This window comes from Lepidochelys olivacea (genome assembly GCF_965140295.1).
Source record: "Lepidochelys olivacea isolate rLepOli2 genome assembly, chromosome: 4".
Taxonomy (NCBI): domain Eukaryota; kingdom Metazoa; phylum Chordata; order Testudines; family Cheloniidae; genus Lepidochelys; species Lepidochelys olivacea.
Genome location: NC_140414.1, coordinates 143,424,120 through 143,449,946, shown reverse-complemented (window position 1 = coordinate 143,449,946; position 25,827 = coordinate 143,424,120). Strand labels below are relative to the sequence as shown.

The following is a 25,827-nucleotide window of genomic DNA, read 5'->3' as shown; positions in this document are numbered from 1 at the left end:
ATCCTGTTCATCTAGCCTCCTGGTTCGCATCTCGCCCCTGTGGCACAGTATCTGCCATTAGAGAATGAATGTGCCATCCCATGTGGCTGAAAGCGCCTGGTCCATGCTTGGGCACTGCTGCACTGTAAGTAAATAATGATAGCAATCAAATGGATACATTCCAACTTAACCAAAGAGCCGGCAGTGGTAAAATTCTCCCTTTCGAGAATGCTGGTACTTTGCGTGTGATATAACGCCAGCCACTTCCTGGGAGGCAGTGCTGCCTAGTAGTTGGATCAGGATACTGGACATTGGCCCTCCTGGGTTCTATTTCCAGTTCTGCCAGTGACTTCCTGGACAAATCAGTTACAATGGGGATGATAGTGTCTCTTTCATGGCAGCATGGGGAGGGTGAAATTATGTTTTAAAAAATCCTTTTAGATGAAGGACACTATATGTACGTGGGCAGGTGTGTCAACACGTGTGTGTGTGTGTTAGTTATTATTTTCATTATAGCTACTTTCATCCCTAAGGTTCTCAAAGAACTTTACAGATTAGAGAGAGAGTTACTTTACCCACCCTGCTGCAGCTCTTTCTGGGGTAGAGCCCATTAACCACCCTGCAGCACTTGGCTTTTAAAGAGGAGGAATGACAAATAATTTCTCCAATTGAAACTGCAGGGGGAGCAGAACATAATTCCCCACATTGGAATTTCCACCATAGGAATTTTAATGACTGAGTGGCTAGACCCTCTGGCTTAAGTTTTATCTGAAAATGGCAAACCAGAGGAGCCAGCAGCCATTACTCCAGGTAGGTACTATAGGATTTCACACAGCTAGCCAGTGGATCTGAAATTTAGCAGTGTTTACTCCCCCCCTGGGGAAACACAAATAAGCTAGGCTGATGGGGAAAGGGAGGTGCAGAGGGGACTGTGTTGATTTCCTGGAGGATGGGAACGATTTCACAGCCTTAAAATAGCACAGCTGTTAATTAGCTAGTTCGTTGGTCTCCGAACAGATAATAAATGTATCCTCTGGAGCCAATGTCCGAAGCAGCAAGGAAATGTGAGATCCGGTCAAAGTCTGCAGAAGGCACAGAAACCAAAATGAGAGCCATGAACAAAAGCACAGTTCTTTAAAGAAACAGAGTAAAATAATACCAGATTAACCCCATTTTATACCCCGCTATAACCCCTTGAATTCAAAGTGATCCGGGTAGTCGGCAACCCTTGTGCACACACATGCTAGCTTAGAGACTAACCAATTTATCTGGGCATAAGCTTTTGTGGGCTATAAGCCACTTCATCAGATGCATGGAGTGGAAAATACAATAGGCAGGTATAAATATACAGCACATGACAAGATGGGAGTTGCCTTACCAAGTGGGGGGGTCAGTGCTAACGAGGCCAATTCAATTAGGGTGGATGTGGCCCATTTCCAACAGTTGACAAGAAGGTGTGAGTCTCGTTAACAGTACAAAAAGTAATTTTCCCTCTGTTGATATTCACCCCCTTCTTGTCAACTGTTGGAAATGGGCCACATCCAAGCTGGCTGAAATCCCACCAGCTGGTGGCTAAAGAACAACAAAAGAGTGTCATTGACTTAAAACGGTTGACCACTGAAATGTAATCACTCCAGAAAAGACGAGAGCTCCTATCCAGGAGAGCTACTTTGTCAGGGGAGAGGTCACCTTGGCAATAAAGTCACCTGGCAAGGGTCTCTGCTCGCCTGGGGGAGCTGGCAAGGGGAGGGTCACCTGGTACAGGAGTCTGGGTCTGTTTGGCCATTTTCAGCAGCTCACACTGATGGGAGCTGATGTAGCCTTATGAGGCAGTGGAAACCTGCCTTCCAGCCTGCCTTCTTGAGCCTGGCGGGGACACCGCAACTATATGTGAAAGGAAGTGTAGAGTCAAATACAGTAAAAGTCTTAAATGACTCCAACAGTACCACAGAATCTCTGGATAGAAATTCCATGCTTGAATAGCACGAGTATCGCAGTAGGAATAAACTTCTGACCAGCCTGGTGATGGTGACTGAAAAATGCTCAGGGTGATTAGAGATGCTACAAAAACAGAAAACCCAATAATAATGGGGGATTTCAACTATCTCCATATTGACTGGGAACATGTCGCCCCAGGACAGGATGGAGAGAGAAAACGTCTAGACACCATTAATGACTGATTCTTGGAGCAACTGGTCCTGGAACCTGGAAGGAGAGAGGCAATTCTTGATTTAGTCCTGAGTGGCGCACAGGATCTGATCCAAGAAGCTGAACCGCTCGGTAATAACCATAATGCAGTTAAATTTAACATCCTTATACGGAGGAAAATGCCAAAGAAACCCACCACAGTAGCTTTTAACCTCAAAAGGGGAAGTAAACAAAAATGAGGAAGCTAGTTAAATGGAAATTAAAAAGAACAGTCACAAGAGTAAAATGCCTGCAAGCTGCTTGGAAACCTTTTAAAAGCATCATAATAGAGGCTCAGTCTAAAGGCATTGCCCAAATCAAACAAAACGGTAAAAGCCTCCTCCCCCCCAAAAAAACAAAACAAAAACAAACAGTTAGATACAAAAAGGCATCCTTTAGGAATTGGAAGTGAAATCCTACTGAGATAAATAGAAAGGACCATAAACTCTGGCAAGTCAAGTGTAAATGTATAATTAGGCAGGCCAAAAAAGAATTTGAAGAGCAGCTAGAAAAAGAAATAAACCAACAGCAAAAATAAAAATAGTGTATCTGAAGCAGGAAGCCTGCCAAACAATGGGGCCACTGGACAGTTGAGATGCTAAAGGAGCACTCAAGGAAGAGAAGGCTGTTGCGGAGAAGCTAAATGAATTCTTTTAATCGGACTTCACTGTAGAGGATGTGAGGGAGATTCCAGGACCATTCTTTTTAGGTAACAAGTCTGAGGAACTATCCTAGGTTGAGGTGTCAGTAGAAGAGATTTTGGAACAAATTGAAAAATTAAACAGTAATAAGTCACCAGTGTTGGACTGAGATTCACTTACTCAGCAGAAGGGTCTAACAAATCTTTATTAAGGCAAAACACTCGGCAAGTAGTGATCAATTTCTCACCAATGGGAAACTCATTGGAATGATCTCATCACAGTTGCCTCCAGCACTGGATAATTTAGTTTCAACTTTCCTTTGTTATACAAACTTATTTATAACTTTCAGTTATCTTTTGTTATGTATTGGTCTCTCATTTCCATGTTAACTCTCCTCACCCACCAGTACAGGTTTAGCGTTAGTTCAAACCGTTCAATTCTAGCTTTTTAGTTACTTTCTCTTTTTTTTTGTTGTTGTCACAAACATGATTATGCTTCAATTTCTTACACATAGGCAGTCTGCTTATGCTTATGCCATTAAATGTTATCAGCGCAGACTCTTAAAATCCACAGCAGGCTTCTGTCAGGCCTAAATATGCCTACACTCCCCACTGGGAAGCCATAAAATCCTTTCTAAAGCTTCATCAAAGCCTGCATTTCATATACTCTTCTCCTTCCCAGGTGCCTAACCAAGCTCCTATCCTTCTAAATCGATGCGATTAACACTGCTGCTAGTTTGACTTGCACAAAGCCCATTGGTATCCTGCATACTCACGGATTTTCCCCAATGTCGTATACTAACTCCTACCATGGCCCATTTCCCAGTGGATCCTACGTCACGTGGAATATTTCGACTCTCCTGCTTTAAGGTCCACAGACATTCTGGATGCCTTTCCGCTAAGGCCTGCACATTCAATGCAATTGTTGTATGACATGGCTTAGCTGTTCAGGGCAGTACCAGTCAGGGGGCCACCAACTGATACATTGTGGAACTCATGCTGGGGAACTGGGAAAAATTGCCTTGTCCTCTATTCGGGTAAGCTTTCTTGGATCTAAGCAGAACATTGGCCAGTCATAATAGCATGTTTGTGTCCCATATTGGAAGTGCCCAACCCAACAGGGTACACAATATTTGCCTTCTCCAGCTTTTGCCACCTTGGTTTGACCTTGTCCCCATTGCCTCATCCCTACTGTGCAATTCTGGGTTTTTTGCCAGCATATGGACCCACATGTCGGCAACGTACTCTGCAGTACATCACAATGACATAACCAGGTACCATGCCTCTTGGAACAACATGAAGTATCTAGGGCTTTCCGGCTCCCCCCCCACGTCCATGAAAGAATCCATGTTTCATCAAGCTTGCACCTTTTCTCAGCATAACAGACCATTGAGCAGCACCTAACCCTGCATCAAGCTCCTTCTGTTTTTGTCCATTGTTCTAGCATCTTCTCTGTTATGAACCTAGGTACTTCCCCACCTTGAATTTCCTTTTGTCCTACCTGTGTAGCTCCTGTATTAGGAAGCTGCCATCCCATGAGCAGGTAAATCACCTTTGATACGTGAGGTTGGTTCAGGATTTTTCCCATTTCATTGATTGCTGCTTCGACTTCCCTAAACACCTGTCCTGTTATCCTAAAATCCTGAATATCCTTTAAATCCTCCCCTATATCCTCATTCTGTTGTTTATTTAACTTTAACAGATTCTGTAACCGAAATCTCATTTTCTGATTTTCCTCCCACAATACTGTGATATCCATATGAACAAATGCTGAAGTTCCCAAAGCTCTAGCTCCTTATAGGGTTCCTATATCTCTTTTATCTCCTTTTCTCTGCCTCAGTACTTTCTAAGGCCACCAAATTTCCTCCAATTCCACCCCATCCATCTAGCTTTTTAGTCACTTTATCTTCTCTTGGTCTCACAAACATGATTATTCCGCAATTTCTTACACATAGGCAGTTCTACTTATGCTTACACTGTTAAACATTATCAGAACAGATTCTTAAAATCTTGGCTTCTGTCAGGCCTAAATATGCCTTCTCCCCCAACAACCAGGACCAGATGCTATTCACCCAAGAGTTCTGAAGGAACTCAGATATGAAATTGCAGAACTACTAGCTGTGGTATATAATCTATCGCTTAAATCAGCCTCTTTACCAGATGACTGGAGGATAGCTAATGTACTGCTGACTTTTTAAAAAAGGCTCCAGAGGCAATTACAGGCCAGTAAGTCTAACTTCGGTACCTGGAAAGTTGGTTGAAATGATAGTAAAGTACAGAATTATTACATACATAGGTGAACATAATATGTTGGGGGAAGAGTCAACACGGCTTTTGTAAAGGGAAATCATGCCTCACCAATCTATTAGAATTCTTTGAGGAGGTCAACAGTCATGTAGACCAGGGTGATCCAAGTATGATATACTGTACTTGGGCCTTCAGAAAGCCTTTGAGAAAGTTCCTCAACAAAGGATCTTAAGCAAATTAAGAGGAATAAGAGGGAAGGTCCTCTCATGCGTCAGTAACTGATTAAAAGATAGTAAACAAAGAGTAGGAATAAATGGTCAGTTTTCAAAGTGGAGAAATGTAAACAGGGGGAGGGGGGAATATCTGTACTAGGACCAGTGGTGTTCAATATATTAATAAACAATCTGGAAAAAGGGGTAAACAGTGAGATGGGAAAGTTTGCAGATGATCTAAAAAGAAATATTAGAATTGGAAGAAGAATAGAGAAATACAGCACAAATTATTAGGGGCATGGAACAGCTGCCATATGAGGAGAGATTTAAAAAACTGGGACTGTTCATCTTTGAAAAGAGATGATTCAGGGGCAATATGCTAGAGGTCAATGCCATCATGAATGGTGGAGAGAAAGTTAATAAGAAAGTGTTATTTACCCCTTCACATGACACAAGAACCAGGGGTCACCCAATGAAATTAATAGGCAGCAGATTTAAAACAAACAAAAGGAAGAACTTCTTCACAAAATGTACAGTCCATCTGTGGAACTCATTGCCAGGGGATGTTGTGAAGGCCAAAATTATAACTGGGGTAAAAAAGAATTAGAGACGTTCCTGGAGGTTAGGTCCATCAATGGCTATTAGCCCAGATGGTCAGGGATGCAACCCATGCTCTGGGTATCCCTAAGTCTCTCACTGCCAGAAGCTGGGACTCGGTGACTGGGGCAGGATCACTTGATAATTGCCTTCTTCTGTTCATTCCCTCTGAAGCACCTGGCATTGGCCATCGTCAGAAGATTGGGCTCGATAGACCATTGGTCTGACCCAGTATGGCCGTTCTTAGCTATTCACTTTAGGTCGTTTAGGACATAAGTCAGCGAGCATATCAGTGGGCCTATTTATATGCAAGTGCAGTGAATGCAGCAAGTTAAGTAGCGGTGACATTTCCCTTTACGCTCTCTGTCCAATGCAGGTCCCGATATGCAGAGTTTCAGTTTAACTGCCAGCCTTCCCCGCAGTCTGCGACTGGCTGCAGGAGGGAGAACTACGCTGCCTGTCTGCTGGCGTACACAGGAATCATAGGTATGAGGCTGTGCCCTTCTGTTGTTTCTCCTCTTCTCTCTCACCTCCCGTTCTGGACCATTGCTCGCCACTCAGATCAAATGAGCACGCTCCATGTCCCTTCTGCCTCTTGCATCCTCACTGACAACAGAGATTCTGCAATCAGAGCTCCTCTGATAATCCCGGTGAGGATGCCCATGAGCCAGATGAGAATCCAGCTTGCTCTCCCATCACTGTGCTGGCTCTGCAAGGCTAACAGGTAACAAGTCACTTGGGTGGGTCAGCAGAAAAAGCAGATTTGACTCAAAGGGACCCAGGAAGCAGATCCCAGGTCTGGTCCTAATGGGTGAAAAGGTGTCACTCCTTAATCCTCACCTGAGAGGTACCTGCCCATGCTCCGTATAGTGTACAGTACATGATATCAAGATATTTAAAGATTTCGTGTTGAATGCTCCCAAAGAACAAAGGCAAGCGTGGCATATTTTTGGAACATCAGTCCCCACTCTCCCATGTTTCCAGATCCTGAGCGTCCATGGATTGGCAGTCCCAGGTCATCAGGCAGACCCCGTCTGCCAATCACGTCACAGCCACCGCTGGTGGAGCCAGGTATAAACCACCTTCCTCCACGCCCCTCCATTGGCTTCAGAGGGCTTTGGCTCAGGCCTGAGACGGGAGCTCTCAGTATAGCATGACTCAGTCTGGAAAAGCCAGCTGACTGCTGCTGGAGCCTGGGAAGTGGGCTAGGGAAATGGGGAGGAGAGGCTAGTCTGGGCATATCCTGAACTTTTAGAGACTATGGAGCCATTCAGTATTAATCCTCCCTTACTGGAGCCTTGACCTGTCCATGGCTATGGGTAAAGTCTCTGTCTGAACAAGACTGTGTGGAAGTCTAGGGTTGCTGCGTACCCCAGGGCTACACACCAGGCAGACTAAGGACTCCAGGAAGACCTACAGTGTTGTAGCACAGGGAGTGAAGTGAGGGTGTAATGTCACTAGCTGAGTGCCTCACCCTGGCCTCTAACCGTGGGCTGTGCTGGGTATGTGAACAGAGCAGAATCGACCTGGAAACATGGCCAGGAAAGAAGCAAGGTTCCCCATTTCTTAGCAGGTCAACCACAAAGGGAAAGAGGTCCTGGCAGATCTAAGGGGAGCAGCGTGGAACCCGCAGGAACGTGGCTGAGTGGGGGGAAGGTTTGCTTTGGGGAGCCCGTGTAGTTTGGGTTCTCAGCTGGTTCCTCCAGTAACAGCAGCCCTGCTCCGTCCTGCTTGGCAGGTAGTCCCATCACGCCGAACTACATCGACAACTCGACCGCCAGCATCGCGCCTTGGTGCACCTGCAATGCCAGTGGCAACCGCCAGGAGGAGTGCGAGAGCTTTCTGCGCCTGTTCACCGACAACGTCTGTCTCCGTACGTATCAGATGGGGCAAGTCCACTGTGGGGCTGGGGGGCTCCTGGGCGCCTCTCGCAAGGGGGACAGAAAGGCCATGTGAAAGGAGGTCCTGCCACCAGCTTTGCACCTGCCGGGTGGTAGGTGGAGTGGTCAGAGCATTACCTGTGCCTGCCCGCCCCCAGACATGTCCCCTACAGGCTAGGAGTGCTACACATGACACGGCTAGCCTTCGTCCTCGTGCTGCCCAGGCAAATTACAGCTGCCCCGGGGCTCGCTTGGGGTTCCCAGTGCCCTCTCACCTCCGGCACATCCACGCTAGACAAGCCGGACTTTGGCCCTTCTGAGTTTTCCAGGAGCACCGAGTACTCCCAGAGACAAAGCCATCAAAGGGCAGGAGGGGAACTGAGACGTGAAGTGAAGTGAGGAGCACCGAGCAGGGCAGTGTCAGCCCTGGGATTGGATCCCAGCTCTCCGGACTCCCAGTCTGGTGTCCTAGCCATTGTCCTGTACTAGTCACAAGTACACTTAAAATGTAGCCCAAGGAGAGCTCAGCGGGCTTGCTCTATCCCTCGCCAGCACGCCACCTGCTGGACTGTTTTGTAAAATGGATGTCCTAGCCCTCGAAACAGCTCGGAGAAGGTGAAGTGTGAGGCTGTCTGAGTTATGTAGACTGGCTAGAAACGTCTTTATAGCCCTGGAAAAGACAACAAGCGCTGAAGATGTCAGAATCCATCAGCGTCCTGAGACGACATGCGCTCCATCCAGCAGCTACCGGCGAGGCCCTGGGACTGTCACGCTTGAGAAAACCCGACAAGGGGGAACATTTGTGCCAAGAGAAACTAACTTCACCAGCATTTTCCTGCTCTGCTGTTACTCTGGCCGGAGAGGGCTGCGTGTTTCTCCTCTCTCAGCCAGGCTTTCCCATCAGCGTGATCCTGCGTGAAACCACAGCCGTCCTGTGCTCAGATAACGAACGCATCACCAAGTCTGCGTGGTGGCTTCTCGTCAGGACCTGCGAGGAGGCAGCCGCTGGGCTGTGAAGCCGCAGAGCACCATCAGGCAGTGGGCAGAGGGCTTTATGCGAGGCCATGTATTGACGGCACGGTGTGGCATGGTGCATGTTTAAGAGGGAATCCTGTGCATCCTCTAGCTGGAGAGAATCTGCAGCTGGCTGCCGGGCTGAGCGGCCCACGTGAGCTGCTCCCATACAAAGCCTGAGCCTTCGAGATGCCGTGAGGGCCCGCAGCTCCCATTGCCCGCTGGGATAACCGCTGCTGTAAATGCATTATGCCCTGATGTTACTGCATACGTTCTGCTGTGAGCGATCGCCTTGCTGCTCAGCATGTGCCAGCCCCCATGGCTCTGCCCAGGAAAGAGGGAAGGTTCCATGTTGATTTTATGCCCCATCCAGTATCGCTCTTAGGTTAGCCCCCAGGGCCCGATTCCCTCCGCTCAGCCCCTCATGGAGTCGCTTAGGCTCCTAAATGCCTTTGAAGATCTGGGCCTAACTCCTGGCTGAAATCGCTGGGTCTAACGCACTGGGGTCAGTGGGTGGGGGATGCCAGGGTGCCAGCATTGCACATTTCCGTAGGCGACTCCACCTGGGGAAAAGCCAAGGGGAACCCAGCCTACCGGGCGCTTCCCATCCACAGCTGGCTCTGATGGTCGGACTGCCCGCGGGACTTGGCTGTGTGGGGCAGTGGAAATGGCTGCCAAACTTACGCACTCCCACAGAATCCGGGAGACCATGCCTAGCCTTTCTAAAGGGCATTACAAACCTGACTGAATTTGGCCTCTCGGCACCCCCCAGGACAGTCCTCCCCATTTTTACGGGAGGGGAAGCTGAGGCTCAGTGCAGGTAAGTGGCTGGCCCGGGGTCACAGAGGGAACTGGGTCATTAAAACTCAGAGGTTCCTGGCTCCCTGTCCTGTGCTCAGTGGCTCTTGGGGTCTGGCAGGTGTAACGGCTCACCCCAGGTGGGGCGTTGGCAGCAGGGCCCGAACCGCTATTGTCTGAGTGAAAAGAGCCAAGACCATAGCGGGCTCATCAACCTGTGTCCTTGGCCAAGCCCCCAGAGGCTGGACAGAACACTACGTGGGGCAACCCCTCTCCCATGCTCGGAGGGAGCCCCTAGGCGCACTCCGCGTGGAGGGGGCAGAGTTCCTGGCCACTGGGGCAGCAGGGCCAGGCAGCAACTTCTGCCTTCAGTGGCTTTGTCCCCCACACCCTGCTGGGAAGCTCTGTCCCCACTGGCCTGCTTTCCCCGCCGCCCCATGGCTCCCCGCCCACCCGCGAGTGGAGTCAGGGCACATGGGTGGGCAGACAGGGCAGCACTGGGTAGGGAGGCAGGGCTGGCAGGAGCGGCAGTGGGAGGCGATGGCTGGTCCGTGCCCCAGCCTGTTCTGGGGAGGGAGGCGCTGGTTTGGGGGTGGCCGGAGAGGTTGGGGGGGTGGGGGGTAATGTTAACACTTTCCTCGAGAGCTTTGCTCTGACAGCTCTTCCCCCTCTCGCCAAGAAAACGCCATCCTGGCCTTCGGCAACGGGACGTACCTGAACGCGGCTCTGGCCCCGTCCGTGCCCCCAACGACGCAGATGTACAAGCAGGAGCGAAACTCCAACAGAGCCGCCACCACCCTCAGAGGGAACATCTTTGAGCGGCTCCAGCCCACCAAGGTAGGGGTTAGACCGAGGAGCTCACGGAGCCTTTGTACTGGCGCTCGCAGCAAATTCACGCTCCCCCTCGGCTTCCTGGACCTCAGCTCCCTCCTTCTGCTGCCCTCTGCACCCTCTACACTCAACCCCTGCCACTCACCTGAGACTCCCTGACCCCCCTTCCACACCGTGCCCTTCTCCTTCAGGCCCTTCCCAAGCCCTCCTCCTTTATAAGCTCTTTTAATAAACTCAGCTCTAACCATCAGGCCATGCTGACCTCACTCTTCTCCTCTTCTTCTGGTGAGCTTGTCACCTGCTAAGTGTGCCGTGCGTCTGTCATGATAGGAGTAAGTGATGTTAATAGTTTTGCGGGCAGCAGAGGCTTGAGAGTCAGGACTCCCGGGTTCTATTCCTGGCCCAGCTGTGGGCTTGCTGTGTGACCTCAGGCAAGTCACTGAACCGCTCTGTGCCCCAGTTTCCCCACTGGTAAAATGGGAATAACATTGCTCTATCCTGGGGATGTCAACTATTAATTAATGTTCATTAAGCACTGTGAGATCCTCAACTGAAAGGTTCTAGACACAAGAAAAATATTGTTTAATTATTAGTAGTATTTTATTGTTAGGCTGAGTGTAGCCTCTGTGTACGATAGTAATATTCAATGATTATTATTTAAATAAACGATAACCCTGGTTTACTGCGTACTACAGTCCTAGAACTATTAAGTTAGTTCATCATTACATAACAACAGTGCCCCCGATTCACTGCATGCCAGATAACAGAAGCTCCCCAGTGGCTGGGCTCCAGCAACGTGGACTGGACCAGCTGGCCTTCGCTGTCTTTCAGGCTCAGTGGAACCACAATGCAGAGTTTGGGAAGCCCTGTTTCCCACTTGCACTTCCCCTGCCATGCAATAGCCCAGCATGTCAGAAACGCCTCGGTCACTCAGCAAGCCCCTGCCACTTCCTACCTGTGGCCGAGGTGGAGAAGATTGAAATGCAGCTGCAGCAGCACTGAGGGCTTGTCAGGACCTTGCAGGTTGTCCCTGACATGTAGATCTATTTATCTGCACCACAGTGCAGATGGCCACAATTTTGGCTTGTACTTGCATCCTCCTGCAGAGACACACAGAACTGGCTTAGCTTGTTACCAGCAGTTCCCTTTGCATTTGGCCTTTGAGTTGCATGAAAGATGCTGTTCTCCTCTTGGGGAGTGTCTCTTCACTGCAGAGTTAACCCAGGCTCTCTTCTGGGTTTTAGCCCAAACCCCTCGACCCTCTCGTTTTGAATCTTGCAAGAAGGTGGTGGTGAGGGGGCTTTTGTGCCGTTTGAAGTTTATACACGAGTCATGGAGGGCTTTGTAAATTGGATTGCGGTCTGAAATTAGGGGAAGACGCCTAAAGTGGAATAAGCAGTAGCACTGGGGCCCGGTGACCCACACCTTGAGATGGTGGGGGAGCTGATTTTATTTTAGCCACCAATAGGTTGGCACCTGTCCAGACATGTGAATAGACTGGCAGAGCATAGTAAAAGCCCCACAGCTCTTCCGGCCTGCAACCCTGAGCCATCCATCCATGCCAGCTTGCCCCTATCTGCCATGGTGCCGGGTGGGACCCGACAGGGGAAATACCCCTTGAGCCCCCAGAGCAAGCTAGCCAACCAGGGAAGAGAGGCCCTAACCCTCTACAGGTTAGCTCTGGATGTACGTTCCCTCTAGTAGGGACGGAGCCAGCTTAGCCTTTGGGACCTGTCAGAGGTGAGTTAATTGTTAACCATGGTAAGGGGTTTGCCATTCTGGGAGGGAGGCCTCCACATTCATTGCTAAGCGTTGTGCAGATTTAGAAATTCAGCAGGTGAGGTAAAGCTCATGTGGTAAAGAGGTCATCGTGTGCCTCCCGTGGGGTCCCTGCTTGGGCTCCATGGACTCCAGCCTTCTCCCTGCAGCCTTTCACCTGGGTTTGGAGGTACCTGAAGCCTAGAATAGTTTACAGAGCTGGGGGTGCAGCTTAAAGCCTGGGCTCCACTTTAACGCAGGCTGGAACCCACCCACTCTGCCGGTGAGGATGTGGGCAAAATCACTCGTCTGCGGATAGTCCTCCAGTGCTGTCCCACACATCCCCTCCAAAGGACAGACAAGTTCTCCTGCCATTGATGCAGAAACAATCCTAGAGCATCTCAGCACACAGAGCCATGGGATATGTCCCCAGTCACAGATGAGGGGGCAGCACCAGTGAGGACACAGTAACTCGAGTGTGGCTTTGCTGTGTGGCTGCTCCCCCCCGGGTGAGGCTACCCTGGGTGCTCAGACCTGGCAGCTGACCCTATGGGCTATTAACTCTGCAGTGAAGACCTAATCGCCCAAGATTACAGCCTCGGCTAGATGTGCAAGAAACAATCTCTGCCGCCCTGGCTCACATTCCTATGGAGCAAGCTCCCTCGTGCATGGGGTTACACGTGTTGCCCTTACATTGCATGGGATCACTGGGGACAAACACAGCAGGGTGGAGAGAATACAGTAAACAGCCTCAAACCTTCACCCAGGGCTCAAGCCCAGCTGCAACCACAGGCTTCTGGGAGGTTTGAAAACGTGCCGGTAACTTTCCCCCATTTCAGGTATCTCTGCACTTCTTGGTTCCCCCTGGGCGTGGAGGTGCAGAGACACTAGCGGAAAAGTTGTCCCTTGGCATTGCTGGTCCTTCCGGCGGTATAATGGAAGAGCCTGTTCCTAGGAGAGTCCCAGTCCCATGGTGCAGGCTGAAGGAGGAAGGCTAATCCTGATCAGCATCCAAACGTTAGACGGCTGCTCAGACCTGGGACGTGGTTCATGTCGTCACTAAGCATTAAATGCCCAGCCAGCAATAAAGTGAGGGACTCAAAGTACAGCTCCACCCCCATGCATTAAATGCCCAGCCAGCAATAAAGTGGGGGACTCAAAGTACAGCTCCACCCCCATGCTCCAGCTGTCCCGAAACCTCCAATTGCCAGGAGCTGGGATTGGACGACAGGAGACGGCTCACTCGAGATTGCTCCGTTCTGTTAATTCCCTCTGAAGCGTCTGGCACTGGCCGCTGCCAGGGATAGGATACGGAGCCAGGCGGACCATCAGTTTGACTCAGCATGGCTGTTCCTGTGTGTAACTAGGTACTTTTATGGCTCCTGCCAGGGTAGTGTCTGAGCACCTCACAGTCATTCAGGAGTTTATGTCCCCTCACCGCCGTGAGGCAGGGCAGTGCTATTATCCCCTTTATACAGACGGGGAACTGAAGCATAAATCCTTAGTGGTATCTGGGCACCTAACACCGATTGAAATCAATGACACTCCCCGGAACTCCACCGAGCTCTCCTGGGGCCCAGTCTGGTGCCACAAACACCAAGTCATTCTTCGTCCCAAAGCAACTCTCATCCTACGTAGTTTAAACTCCTCCTACCCCATCTCCTCCCCCTCCCACTTCTAAGACTACGTCTACACTACAGAGCATAGGCCAGCATAGCTATGTCAGAACAGGCCCTGCCTGTAGGCACAGCGCACGCTGACAGAAGGCCTTGTTTGCCGGTGTAGGGACACCACCTCCCCCCATGACATTATTTACAGCGAAAGACATTCTCTTCCACTGGCGTAGCTGCATCCGCCCTGGGGGTTTTGCTAGCATAGCTATGTCACTGGGACATTGTGTTTTTTTTCACACACCCCTGATTGGGAGCTCTGCCAATATAACTTTTAAGAGTAAACCAAGCCTTAAAAAAAGCACAAAAAGTGTTTGTCCTCTGTGAATGTCAGGACTATTTTGCAGAGCCAGTGTCCATAACGTCCCCAACCGGCATGCTTTGGTTGACTTCTGCATCTTTGCTTAAAGGTGAGCTTCCCCTGCTGTGTTCATTCCTCCTGGGAACAGTATTCTGGGGGACAGGAAACACTTAAGCTGATTACACAAAAGTAGCAAAAAAGGCCTCCAAACCCCACCTCTCTCTTAATACGTGGAGAGATGGCTCTGATCAGAGGCCTGGTATGAGCTGTAGTGAGAGAACCTGAGGGGCTGTGAACCATGGGATACGCCCCAAAAGTCTGGGTGTAACACTGACGGACCCTGGTCGCCGGGAGGTTGGCTCGAACCTGGGACTTCTGGAGCTCAGTGCATAAGCCTCTACTGCATGAGCTAAAAGCCATATGACGCAGAAGTCAACCAAGGCATGCCATATGGCTTTTAGCCAAGACTGTAGAGAAGACTCATTAATTGTCTCTCTCTAGCTGGTCTTGGTGCCACTAGATAGGACAGAACACCACACCCAGCAGGTGTGTGGGGTACATGGGCACCACACAAAACCAGTGGAGACAGGAAACACTCCAGCAAACCCTGCCATTTCGCTATGTGGCTACTCCTCTGCCCAACACCAGGGAGGGAACTGGACCTTGGATCATTGAGTTAACTCTGTATTATGGACGCACCTGATGACAGTCACTGAGCAGGGAGAGCTATGTTATTAGGCCAGGTATTTCCAGCAGAGAGAGGGAAGGATTAATTCCATCATCTGAGGCACTGGTAAGACTTTATCTGGACAATTGGGTACAGTTCTGGTCGCCATATTCAAGAAAGATGAATTCAAACGGGACAGGCATCGAGAAGCACAAGTAGGGTGATCAGGGACTGGAGAGCCCATCGTATAAAAGGAGACTCAAAGAGCTGGGCTCGGTTATAGCCTAGCAAAGCAAAGGCTGAGAGGGGATCGGGTTGCTCTCTATAAATACATACGCGGGGTAAACACCAGGGAAGGGAAAGAACCACTTTAACTAAAGGACAGTGTTGGCTCAAGAACAAATTGATCAACTGGCCAGGAATACCCAGAGGCTGGCAATTAGAAGGTTTCTAACCATCAGATGAGTGAGGCTCTGGACCAGCTTCCCAGTAGGAGCGGGCATGGGGGGAAGGGAGCAAACAACCCCTCTAATTTGAATATGGGGCATGGTAAGTTTAGCCATAGGATAGCATGAGAGGGTTGCCTGTGATAACAGGACACTGGACTTGATGACCCAGGAGCCTCCAGGTGTTTCGGCCTGTGTTATCTGGCCTCAGACTAAAGTGAAGTCACTGTCAGGCCATTCTGCTCCAGGGCTTGCCCTGTTAATGGTTGTCCCGAGCTCTGATTCTGAAAGGCCTCCATTAGATGCTGATGAGAGCCGCTTCCACCCTCACTGAAGTGTAACTATCGACTGCAACAGAGCTGGCTTGAGACCAGAATTCAGGCCAATGCTTCATAACAGGCCTCGATCAGCCTGGCCCTCACACCCCTCCCTGCCTGCAACACCGTTAAATGTTGTGGGGTGTGCCCGGCTCCTGTCTTTTCCCGGAGTGGGAGGATGAGTGTGGGGTTCACCCTCAGCATTGTCTCCATTCTCTTCACAGGGACCTGGCGAGGAGCCACTCCTAAGGGGCTCCACCCAACTGGCATCCGAAACCTCCGGCTTGGCGTCAGCCTCCTGCACTGCGGGGTGGCTGCTGATGTGGGTTTCCATGGCTCTCGCTGCGCCACTCCTGCTTGCGATGTGAAAGGGAGCGAGCACGCGGCAAGCGGTGACTCTGTGTGGGGCGTCTCGTCGCGGGGCGGGCGGGGCGTGTGTGGAAATTGCCCTTCTCCCCCCCCCCCCACCCCAGCCAACATATTCTATTTTGTAAAATTGAAGGCCTCACCAGCTCACTCCTGGTCACCCTTCCCCCTCCTTGGCTCGCTTCTCGTCTCCAGCGCCCTGTAGCATGTCCATGGTGGGGCAGAACCACAGACAGGCCCCTTCGTAGAGCCCAGCACAAGAAACGAGATTCAGAGGCCCCGAGCTCTCCTGAAACAGCCGAGCGAGGAAAGACTCCTGACAGATGAGCTGTCTGGAAGGTTTCATGAAACTCTGGCCTACGGGGACGTGGTGGGTCTCGCGATATGCCATGCAACTTTCTACACAGTGACCCGAGCTGCGGGAGGACCAACAGAACCCCATCCCTGGCTCAGACTGAGGCCGTCATCCACTTTGTCAGCAAGGCATTGCCTTTGCCCGCCAAGGAGACACCAGGCATCTCTGCGGGATACAGCAAAGCCAGGACCGTGCGATCCCTGACCTAGCTGGTTTTTCAACATGCCTGACAGCATCCTGTGTAGCTGGCGTGTAACTCCCAGCCAAACCCTGACCCTTTCCCCTCTCCTGTAGAAAACCGTGTTCATGCGTTAATGGTCTTCAGGAAGAAACACGTGTGTCGCCTTCCATTATTTTGCCGGCTTTGGCAATTCATGGTGGCGTCCCCTTCTGAGCCCGGAACATTCTTAACTGGCCCTGTCAAGACTTTGGGGTAGTTTTTGTCGCATCCAAGTGTGCGGTGAGAGTAGGATATACTGTCCCAACACAACGCTAGTCTTTTTATAATCTCTTGGTATGTGTAAGCCTCCAGGCAAGGACTGATGTCACGTCGCTTGACTCGTGCTCACCTGTGACAAGCGAGTTGTTTGGTCTTAAAGGCTGTGGTTACACTGCAATAGAGCACCCGCAGCTGGCCCATGTCAGCAGGATCAGGCCATTGGCGTCATACAATTGCTGTGTAGATGTCTGGGCTCTGGGACCCTATGAGCCCTGATGTCTACACTACAATTTTATAGCTCCGAGTCAGCTGATATGGGCCAGCTGCGAGTGTTTTACTGCAGTGTAGACACCCTTAGTGACACAAAGGCTGTTCAGTGGGTTACTTGGTATCTCTAGTCACAGAAATGAAAGATGGGCTGGAAAAGGTTCAGTGGAGACCTAGCAACCAACCAACTCACCCAGACGAATGGCCACTTGGGGATACTCAAAAACCCAGCTGCCGTATGAAATGATCCAGGCACTAAATGCATCAGGGCATGGCCTGCTCTGATTCACCTTGTTAAATAGTTAGCTAACAAAGTTGCTCTCATTAGGTTGGCTTATGCCCTCATTCTTCAGACACTAAGTCAACCTCTAAATAATAGGATCTGGGAAGAAGTGTTCTCTATGCTTGCTGTTTGCAGGATTTATTGCACCTTCCTCTGTTGGTGCATTGGGGGCCGGCCACTGCCAGAGACGGGCTGCTGGGCTAGATGGACCATGGGTCTGAGCCCGCATGGCCACCCCTACCTTTCTGTGGAGATACAGCGTATGATCCTGAGGGTCATGAGTAAGCCCCTAACTCCTGTTGACATCAGTGGCCGAGCTGAGGGGCCTCTGTGCTGGATCAGGCTCAGAGAGACGCTGGTGAATTGCCCCCTCATTAAATGCTCAGCCTGGCTGCCCCATGGAGGAGCATTTCTTGAGGGCCTCCAGCACTTTGGGCGGCTGGGTTCGAGAAGCACATTCCTTGGGTCACATGTCTCCAGCGCCACCAGCAGCCCTCTCCTGACATGTGGGTTTGTCAGAAGGATTTTGACAGGGCCCAGCAGTGGCAGGTGGGGATCGCGAGCACCACCCAATGGAGCACTGCACGCACAAGGCCCAGGATAGGGGTTTGGCTGCAGTCCGTTGCCCTCCTCTCCCAGTCCCCTCAGAAGTTGATTTCTTAGCTCGATTGCTTAAATTTTAAAGGAAAATTGCAATGGAAGAGAAACATTCCCGGGCCCTTAGTCGAGCATGAAATATGACCAGTTAATACTTACTTTGGAGTGATGCGCTGGAGTTCTGAGCCTAGTGTAACCAAAGTCCTGTTATGTTTCCCCCACCACCACCACCCCTGGGTTGCAGTGACCAAAGCTGTTTTTCCGTGGTGCACCTTAGCACAGTAACGTCTCATTGGCCTGGTTTTACAGAGGTCTCAGCTGTCCCAGAGGTCTTCATAAAATCAGGGCTTATGGGCAGGGACAGCAGGTGTAAATGTGGAACAACAAAGCTGGATGCAGACATACCCGCCGGTTGGTGTCATGCACCCAGCCGGGAAGATGAGCGCTACAGAGAACAGCAGGCGGTGGCCACAGCTCGTGGTACATTGTGTTTTTAGTGGGATGGGATGGGCATGCACAAGCCTAGTCTATATAGCTCCTGGTAGCAGCCTAAGCGTGGGCGAGCCTCCTAATAGTGCGTGAAGTGACACGACTAACAGCTGTGCTGTGCAAAGCCTGACAACAGCTGGCACAGCAGAGGCAGGATCTGACCGCTGACCCAATGACAGCTGGACAAGGCTCTTCCCTGTGTACCAGGAAGCTACTTCATAAGAGGCCTTTATGTGCTACGCTCCTTGGCTTTAACTAGGTGTGGCCATTTCCTGCCGTTCTGCCCGCAGTAGCCTGAGCTACCGGCTGCCGGCCCAACCTTCATGTGCTGAGCCATGTAATCAGGCCGCGTTATGGGTTAGACTGGGCGTTTCCATGGCCACCGCCTAGGAACTTACCCCACTGTCCAGTTCACCTCTCTGGGGCTTTTGAAAGGCTGGGCTCCCATTTCCTTAGCCAATATGTGTGCTGGAAGTGTGGGAGGGTTTTTCCCTCCAGCCAGCCGCAGCACTCGAAAACGTCATTCCAGCCCTAATGTCGGTGTGGAGAATTTTAGTCCTCACATGCTTGGCAGGGCAGCATGAGCTCTAAGTAAGGGGGGAGCGGCTCAGCTGGTATAAATTGGCTGAGGGACCTGGTGTCAGCTGTCTTGGGTACCCCAGCTTAGCACCACTTTTTTGAGCAGCAGCAGGGTCGGCTGACCAGGCAGTGACCAGTCTCAGCCTCCAGAAGGCTGCGCTCAATGGGGGCCTTCAAACCCAGGGCTTTAAAAGCAAGCTGTCACGTTTCACGCCTCAGATATGGTGGGTAGTGTTCGGGCAAAACAGCCCTAGTTCTTGTAAGCCAAATGGTTATTGTTTTCCCCACACCATCCTTGCAAGCGCTGCAAGGCCAACGCATTTCAATGGCGGCAAAAGTCTCACCCTCACTTTCTTCCCCTTGTGAAAGCCCCATGTTTTATGGCATCCAAACCTTGGCAAGTATGGGATGGGTTCGCCTGCAAACGGGGGTCACAGAACTACAATGGACGTGGATGCAATTTGATGTCTGGATGAAATGAGCAAACTGTTGAGTATTTTGTTGGTTGCGCTGGATGGAGTCAGCAGAGATCGGACCGGGAGCTCTGTAGGTGTCATTACACCTATAAGACTGAGGGGGCGGGGGGTGGGGGGTCCCTCAATTTAAAAATGCAAAGCTTGTGGATGCTAAGCAATGGCCAGGTGGAGAAGATGTTGTGGGGAGGGTTAACACAAGAATTCAAGCCAACTTTTTTTACACACACACACTCTCTCTCTCTCTCTCTCACCACAAAACCGGATGAAATTGTTATGTGATCATTTCATTCCATCAGTATTTGAAATTGATTAAAAAAAATCATTAAAAATTTCAACATTTGCCATTTCTTTTTAAATCAGTTCTTATATCCAATGAGAAAATATGATCACTTTGTGAGTGTGTGTGGGGGGAGTTTCCCTTTTTGCCATGGGCCAAAATGTTCGCAAAAATTTAAATGCTCAAAATGATTAATTTTTTCAATTCTCTCTACTAACCAGGGCCCCTGGTGTATCTGCTTGCACTGGAAAGGGGCTGAGACGGACTAATACGTACCCCACAGACTTTCCTAAGCACAAAGATGTGTCCTTTTTAATAAAGCAAACTTCTGTGGCATCGCTGAGCTGTATTTTCTGAGGGGCCATGCCATTTCTGGAGTGGTTTGGGAATTCCTTACACCTTGTGTAACGCAATCGCCAAAACAACAAAGCGCCTGGTGAGGAAGGCGTTTCTGCGGGAAGGAATAATCTCGGCAATAAAACAAGTGATGGCAGGTGATGCTGAGAGACTGTGTGTGTGCCCTCGCGGGGGGGTTGAATGGCTGATGTTAGCGTATACTACGGGGATATAATCTGTACGTAACTAAACTTCTATAAGCATCAGTATTCAAACGTGTACATGAATAAAGCACACATGCATTTTCCTGAGCCTTTGCTCCTCTTTATTTCCCCTCTGATCCCATGAGCGTGGCCAGTCTGCCAGGCCCGCCCTGAGCTGGCCGGGCTCATTGTGTGAGAGCTGACAATGCTGGTTCGGTTTTTTGGCGGTGGCTGCAATTGTTTGGGCTGGAGGAGTGGGCTCTGCACAAGCGCCAGCCTGAGCCGCTGTCTGGCCCAGGTCTCTCTGCTGAGGTTGACGATAAGGCTGGTGTTTTCTTGTGTGCCTTACGGTAGCCCCTACAGCCCCCGCCAAGGTCCGAGCTGGGTGAGCCTGACTAGGAGGGTTTACGTTAGACAGGGGGTCAGCTACCTCGTGTCACAGTCCCTTCTAGCCTTAAACTCTATGACGGTATTAACTGAAAACATTTGTGCATCCTTGGACTGTTAATAGAGACTCAGGCAAATCATTGTACCCCCCAAACCAGCGTCACCTTTGGATCAGCCCAGCGCAGAGGGTTAAAAGCACACAGGGGTCCTGCACCATTTAGGACAGGGACCAACAGCTTAATGAAGGGGTTCTCAACATTTTGCTTTCTTAGCCCCCCCCCGCTAACATGCTATAAAAATCCCAGGACCCAGTGTGTGTGTGGTGGGGAGGGACTCGAGGCTTTACTCCCGTGGGTTGGGGTGGGGCTGTGGGGTGCCAGGGCTCAGGGCTTCTGCCCCGCAGGGTGCTTCACTTTAGCCCCATGGGGCAGAGGGTCTTGGGGCTCAAGAACCCCCTGAAATGGCTCACAGCCTCTGCCCACCCCAGTGGGGCCACAGACCCCCGGTTGAGAACCGCTGGGTTAACAGATTAAAAGTACAGGGGAAAATTTGGGCAGTAGGATGCAATTCCGAACCCTGGACTGTAGCCAAGATTAACCCACCCAAGGCCCTCGTGCCCAGCTTGCTTTAGGAGCGTTAATAACCAGAAGTGGTCAGGCTGATTCGTCAACTACAGCAGTAATCTACCACCTCAAGAACAGCACCCCCTGTAGGCAACCTACTTTCTGCAGGGTAGCGTTTGTGGCTTCCTGCGAGAGGGCCCTAGACATGTCACCAGCTGCTCAGCCGAGGAAGCATGGCTGGACACGTTAACCATCGCATGTGTCAGCAATGATTTTAGTAGAATGCAGGGGAGCACCAAAGGGATTTCTGGTTCAGGAAAAGAAAAAGGGCTTTAGGAACACAGCTCCTGAGCAGACATGCCAAGCATCTGCAGGAATTTCCCTATTGGTTTCTTTAGACTCTATGTCCATCAAGGCGAAATTGGAACGAAAAGCCTACTCCCGTTCAAGGTTTGAAGGCAGGGTCTGGAAGTTTAGTCTGGAGACCAGCGCCGGTGTAAGCGATGGAAAGATGTTAATCCTCATTAACTATCAAACAACAGGAAGGGAAGCAGATGATTGGGGGAACAGAGGGGAGACGGGGACCTGAGCTGGGTTTTTTTTAAAACTGGATCCCCTGCCTTTGAATAATGATGTGCAACTTGCCAGGCAATGTGGCCTTTTACCTAGTGATTGATAAGCAAGGGCCTGGCTGGATGCTAACTTGGTCACTTGTATGAACAAATGAGTTGCCACTCTTACTCAGCCCGGGGCCAATTTCTTTTAGCAGTGTGTCACAGGTCCCCCCATCTACCCCCTGTGCATAGCCCCTACACCCGCAAAGACCCCCTGAGTGATGTCAAGCAGGCGCCAGGCAGGCACGGTGTCATGTAGGGGGTTGTCAAACGTCATTGCACCGTGCCCCTCCTTCTGACAACAAAAATTATGATGTGACCCCCGGGAAGGGGGACCAAAGGCAGACCTCCTCCGCCCCGGGCAGGGGGGGGAAAGCAGAAGCCTGAGGGCTTTAAACCTAGGTGGGCGGAGGCTGTAATCTGAGCTCCGCCTCCCAGGGCTGAAGCCATCAGGCTTTGGCTTTGGCCCTGGGTGGCCGGGCTTGGACGTTTGGCTTCAGCCCCAGGCCTCAGCAAATCTAACACCAGCCCTGGCGACCTCATTAAAACAGGGTCGTGAGCCGCTCCCGCCCCAGAGTTTGAGAGCCACTGAGCTAAATCTTTTCGTGAGCCACTTCTCCACTACATCGGAATTGACCACAGCGAAGGCTGGAAACGTGGTGTTTACATCATGCCCGCTGACAAGGTACCAGTGGCAGCCCATCTCCTTAAATACCAGGCCCACGGGCGGGAAGGCCCATGATACCTAGCGAGGAGCGGGCCCAGCAGTGTTTTGGGACAGGAGATCTCACGGGAAAAATCATTTTCAGTAGCTGGGTGGAAGAGTGCGACACCCAGCTTGCTGCAGCAGTCTGCAACTTCCATCACTGGGCACAGCGGTGGGTCCCTAACAGAATAAAAGGGGGGGTGGGAGAGGCGGGTTTGTTATATATTGCAACCTAAAAACACTTGCAGCTGTGAGTGCTGAAAGGGGTGAGCGAGCGAAGTGCACAATCAAAGCTGATTTTACTTTTATCGGCACAAACGGTTTCAGCGGGAAAGGACAGATGTTTGGCCCCACAGGCATGCGTAAAGCTCAATGGCATTTTGTTGTTGTTGTTGCTTAGCTCCTGCTGGTGAACAGGGTCTCATGGGGAGGCGGGGCGGGAGACCATGCTGAATTAAGGACTCGTGCTCAGCAGCTATGTTTAGGGTCGTCTTGTCTGATTCAAGCACACAATGCTGTAAGATAAAGGAAGATGCAATGAAATAGAGCTTCCTAGTGCTGCATGGATGGCTAGGATGGTCTAAGGGGGAAGACACTGCCACAGACTAGCTGCGTGATGTTAGGCAAGTGATTTTATACACCCTGTGCCTCGGTTTCCCCATCTGTAAGGCAGGGATAACAAATCTAACAGCAAGCATCTGGGTGCTACTGTATGATTAGCTGGGGATGAGTCTTGCTTGGAGCTGGCTGAAAGTTGAAGCTAGACAAATTCAAACGAGCAATGCGGCTTACATTTTTAGCACTGTGGCTAATGAACCACCGGAAAAACCTTTAAACCAGAACCCTCTAAATCCAGATGGGTTTGTTCCTGAAGAATCCGCTCTAGTTCATCCACAGCCATTTGACTTGAAGCAGCAAATAATTCAGGGAAGTCCTATGGCTTGTGTTATACAGGACATCAGACTAACGTATCACAACTGTCCCTTCGAATCTCTGAATGAATCCATACTCCGGCTTCTGCTGGCGCTTACTCCTGTAGCCATGAACTGATGGTAGCAACCGTGGGAAACTTTTGAGCAAACCTGCCTCGTGGGTACAGGGAGGCGTCTGTTTTTTACTAATAAGGCACAGCTGGAAATAGAAGGTGTGTTGGGAGTAAATGACAAAATCCCAATTCTTGTTGCACTTGCAGCTACTTATCCAGTGCATTTGTCCCCATCTTAGTATCTCAGGGGTCTCTGAGCCATGGATAGAAGTGCTGGAGACTCCAGCCTGCCAGACTTTTGGTCATGTCTGCTTGATTTGAATGGGAACGTACAGCTGATGGCTGCCACGGCCCCTGAATCAGTCCCTTTTTACCAATGGGCTCGTCGGTCTGGCTGAGAAGGCAGAACACGAGCCAATGGCTGGAATGTGAAGCCAGACAAATTCAGCCTGCAGCTAAGACATAACTTTTTAACAGCGAGAGGAATTAACCGTTGAAACACTTTACCAAGGGTCGTAGTGGATTCTCCATCAGTGGCCATTTTTACATCAAGCCTGGATGTTTTCCTAAAAGCTCTGCTCTAGGAATTAGTATGGGGCAGGTCTCTGGCCTGTTTTAGACAGGAGGTCAGAAGAGAGGATCACAATGTCCCCTTCTGGCCCAGGAATCTGTGGATCTAATGCCTGCCCCAAGGGGTTTGCAATCAAAATAAAGAAGACCAATAAAAGGTGGGAGAAAGGAAGTAGAAGGGCCGAGGGGTGAAGTGACTTGCCCCAGGTCACATAGCAATTTAGTAGCAGAGCCAGGATTAGAACCCCAGTTCCCCAAAAGCCGGGTCCCTAGCTACTACACCACACTGCCACCAATGCAAGGGAACAGCAGTGGCCCAATGACTTTGCTAGGGGATGAGAAAGATGTCATGGGGACGATACTGACGGCCCCTGGCTGCAGTCACAGCACAACAAAAATTTGACAGCTGACACCCAGATCCTGTAAGAAGAGGATTGACAGGGAAACAGAAACTTCCCATCAGCTCCTACAGTGCAAAGAGTGCTAAAGCATGAACATGGGTGGAGCTGTTGCAGTTTGGTTATTAAACCATCATCTTTCCTCTCTGAGCGCAGAGACAGCTGCTGTTAGCTAATGGCCCGTGCAGGAGGGGTAGCTCGGACAGGACAAATGCTCAAAGCCCTTCTTTGTAAGGAGGAATTACAGCTCGTTAACATGAGAGATTTCTGCTAAGAGCAGAGATCTGGGCCAGTGTGCCAATGGAAACGTTGCTGGCCGGACTGCTGACAGCTCCCATCACATCTCGAAGGACGGGTGGAATCCAGTCCTGACTGAATTGTCAGTGGGTTGCTGACAAGGGTGCTGGAACAATTTGTAGAGTGGGGGTGCTGAGAGCCATTGAACCGGTCTGTAAACCCTGCATATGATGGAAACCACTTCAAGCCAAGGGGTGCTGCAGCCCCCCTAGTTCCAGCACCTCTGGTGGCTGATAGCATGGAAGCAGAAGCTCGTTTATCAAAGTCAGTCTACGGGTTTGATTTCAGTTTCCTCACAACGCCACCCCATGATCAACTGCCATGACGCAGCCCTTCCTCTTATAGCCCCAATAATCCCTTGCCTTGGTTTCGATGCTGATCTCACTCACACTAGTCACTGAAGTCACTGGAGTTACAGTGTTGGGAGATCAGAACCAGGCCCCTAGTCTTTGTGTGGAGAACTGGACTGCTGGTGATATAACTGGAGGCTGCATTGGCATGAATAACACCAGCACGTTCATAGGCTGCCAGAGTAGGCTCAGCACATCAGATGGCAGTCCCAAGGGGGTCTCTGTGACCGAATCCGTCACCGATACTTCATCCCTTCACTCCAGAAGCAACAAGTTAGTTGTAACTAACTCAGTGATATGCATTCCTGCCACCTCTGTCACTCCCAGTGCTTTCTAGTTTACCAACTGGTTCTTATAATGAAAAAGCAAAGGCCATCCATGTAACTGTAGGTAACATTCAGAACCACAGTGAAGGTTGTGGGCAAGCTAAGGAATAATGTTCCAGATTAGTGAGTTTGAGGAAGGAAATGAATCTCAAACCCAGATAATTTCCAGTTGACCTGTATATTGGTAGGAGCCCTTCGCACATGAATCTCAGAATTTCTGTGACAAAAGCATAACACTCCTTACCCTTTGGAGACAGTTTTGGGTGGATCGGGGCATAAATTATTCCATGCCGACATTCCCCAGGCTGGAAATCCAGGCAAGAGCTCACAGTAATACCTCCATCTGTGTCCTAGCCTGGAAGATGCTAAACTGTCTCAGGGGAATGCAGAGAACCCTGACGCCAGTAGGATCTGGACTCC

The 25,827-nt window shown here is 50.5% G+C and overlaps 1 protein-coding gene across 2 annotated transcripts in view; it reads left to right on the top strand.

Moving 5' to 3' along the window:
• The window catches only part of GFRA4 (GDNF family receptor alpha 4), a 130,987-nt gene extending 110,668 nt beyond the window's left edge, over positions 1 to 20,319 (top strand). Inside the window, exons 5-9 of one of the 2 annotated variants that reach the window (XM_084626537.1) lie at positions 6,239 to 6,348; positions 6,847 to 6,933; positions 7,601 to 7,735; positions 10,234 to 10,391; positions 15,769 to 20,319. In XM_084626537.1, coding sequence (XP_084482663.1) covers positions 6,239 to 6,348; positions 6,847 to 6,933; positions 7,601 to 7,735; positions 10,234 to 10,391; positions 15,769 to 15,912 — 634 coding nt within the window. In that variant the 3' untranslated portion in view covers positions 15,913 to 20,319. The remainder of the gene's footprint in view (positions 1 to 6,238; positions 6,349 to 6,846; positions 6,934 to 7,600; positions 7,736 to 10,233; positions 10,392 to 15,768) is intronic. The other variant, XM_084626538.1, reaches the window with a different exon arrangement.
• The last annotated feature ends 5,508 nt before the right edge of the window (positions 20,320 to 25,827 follow it).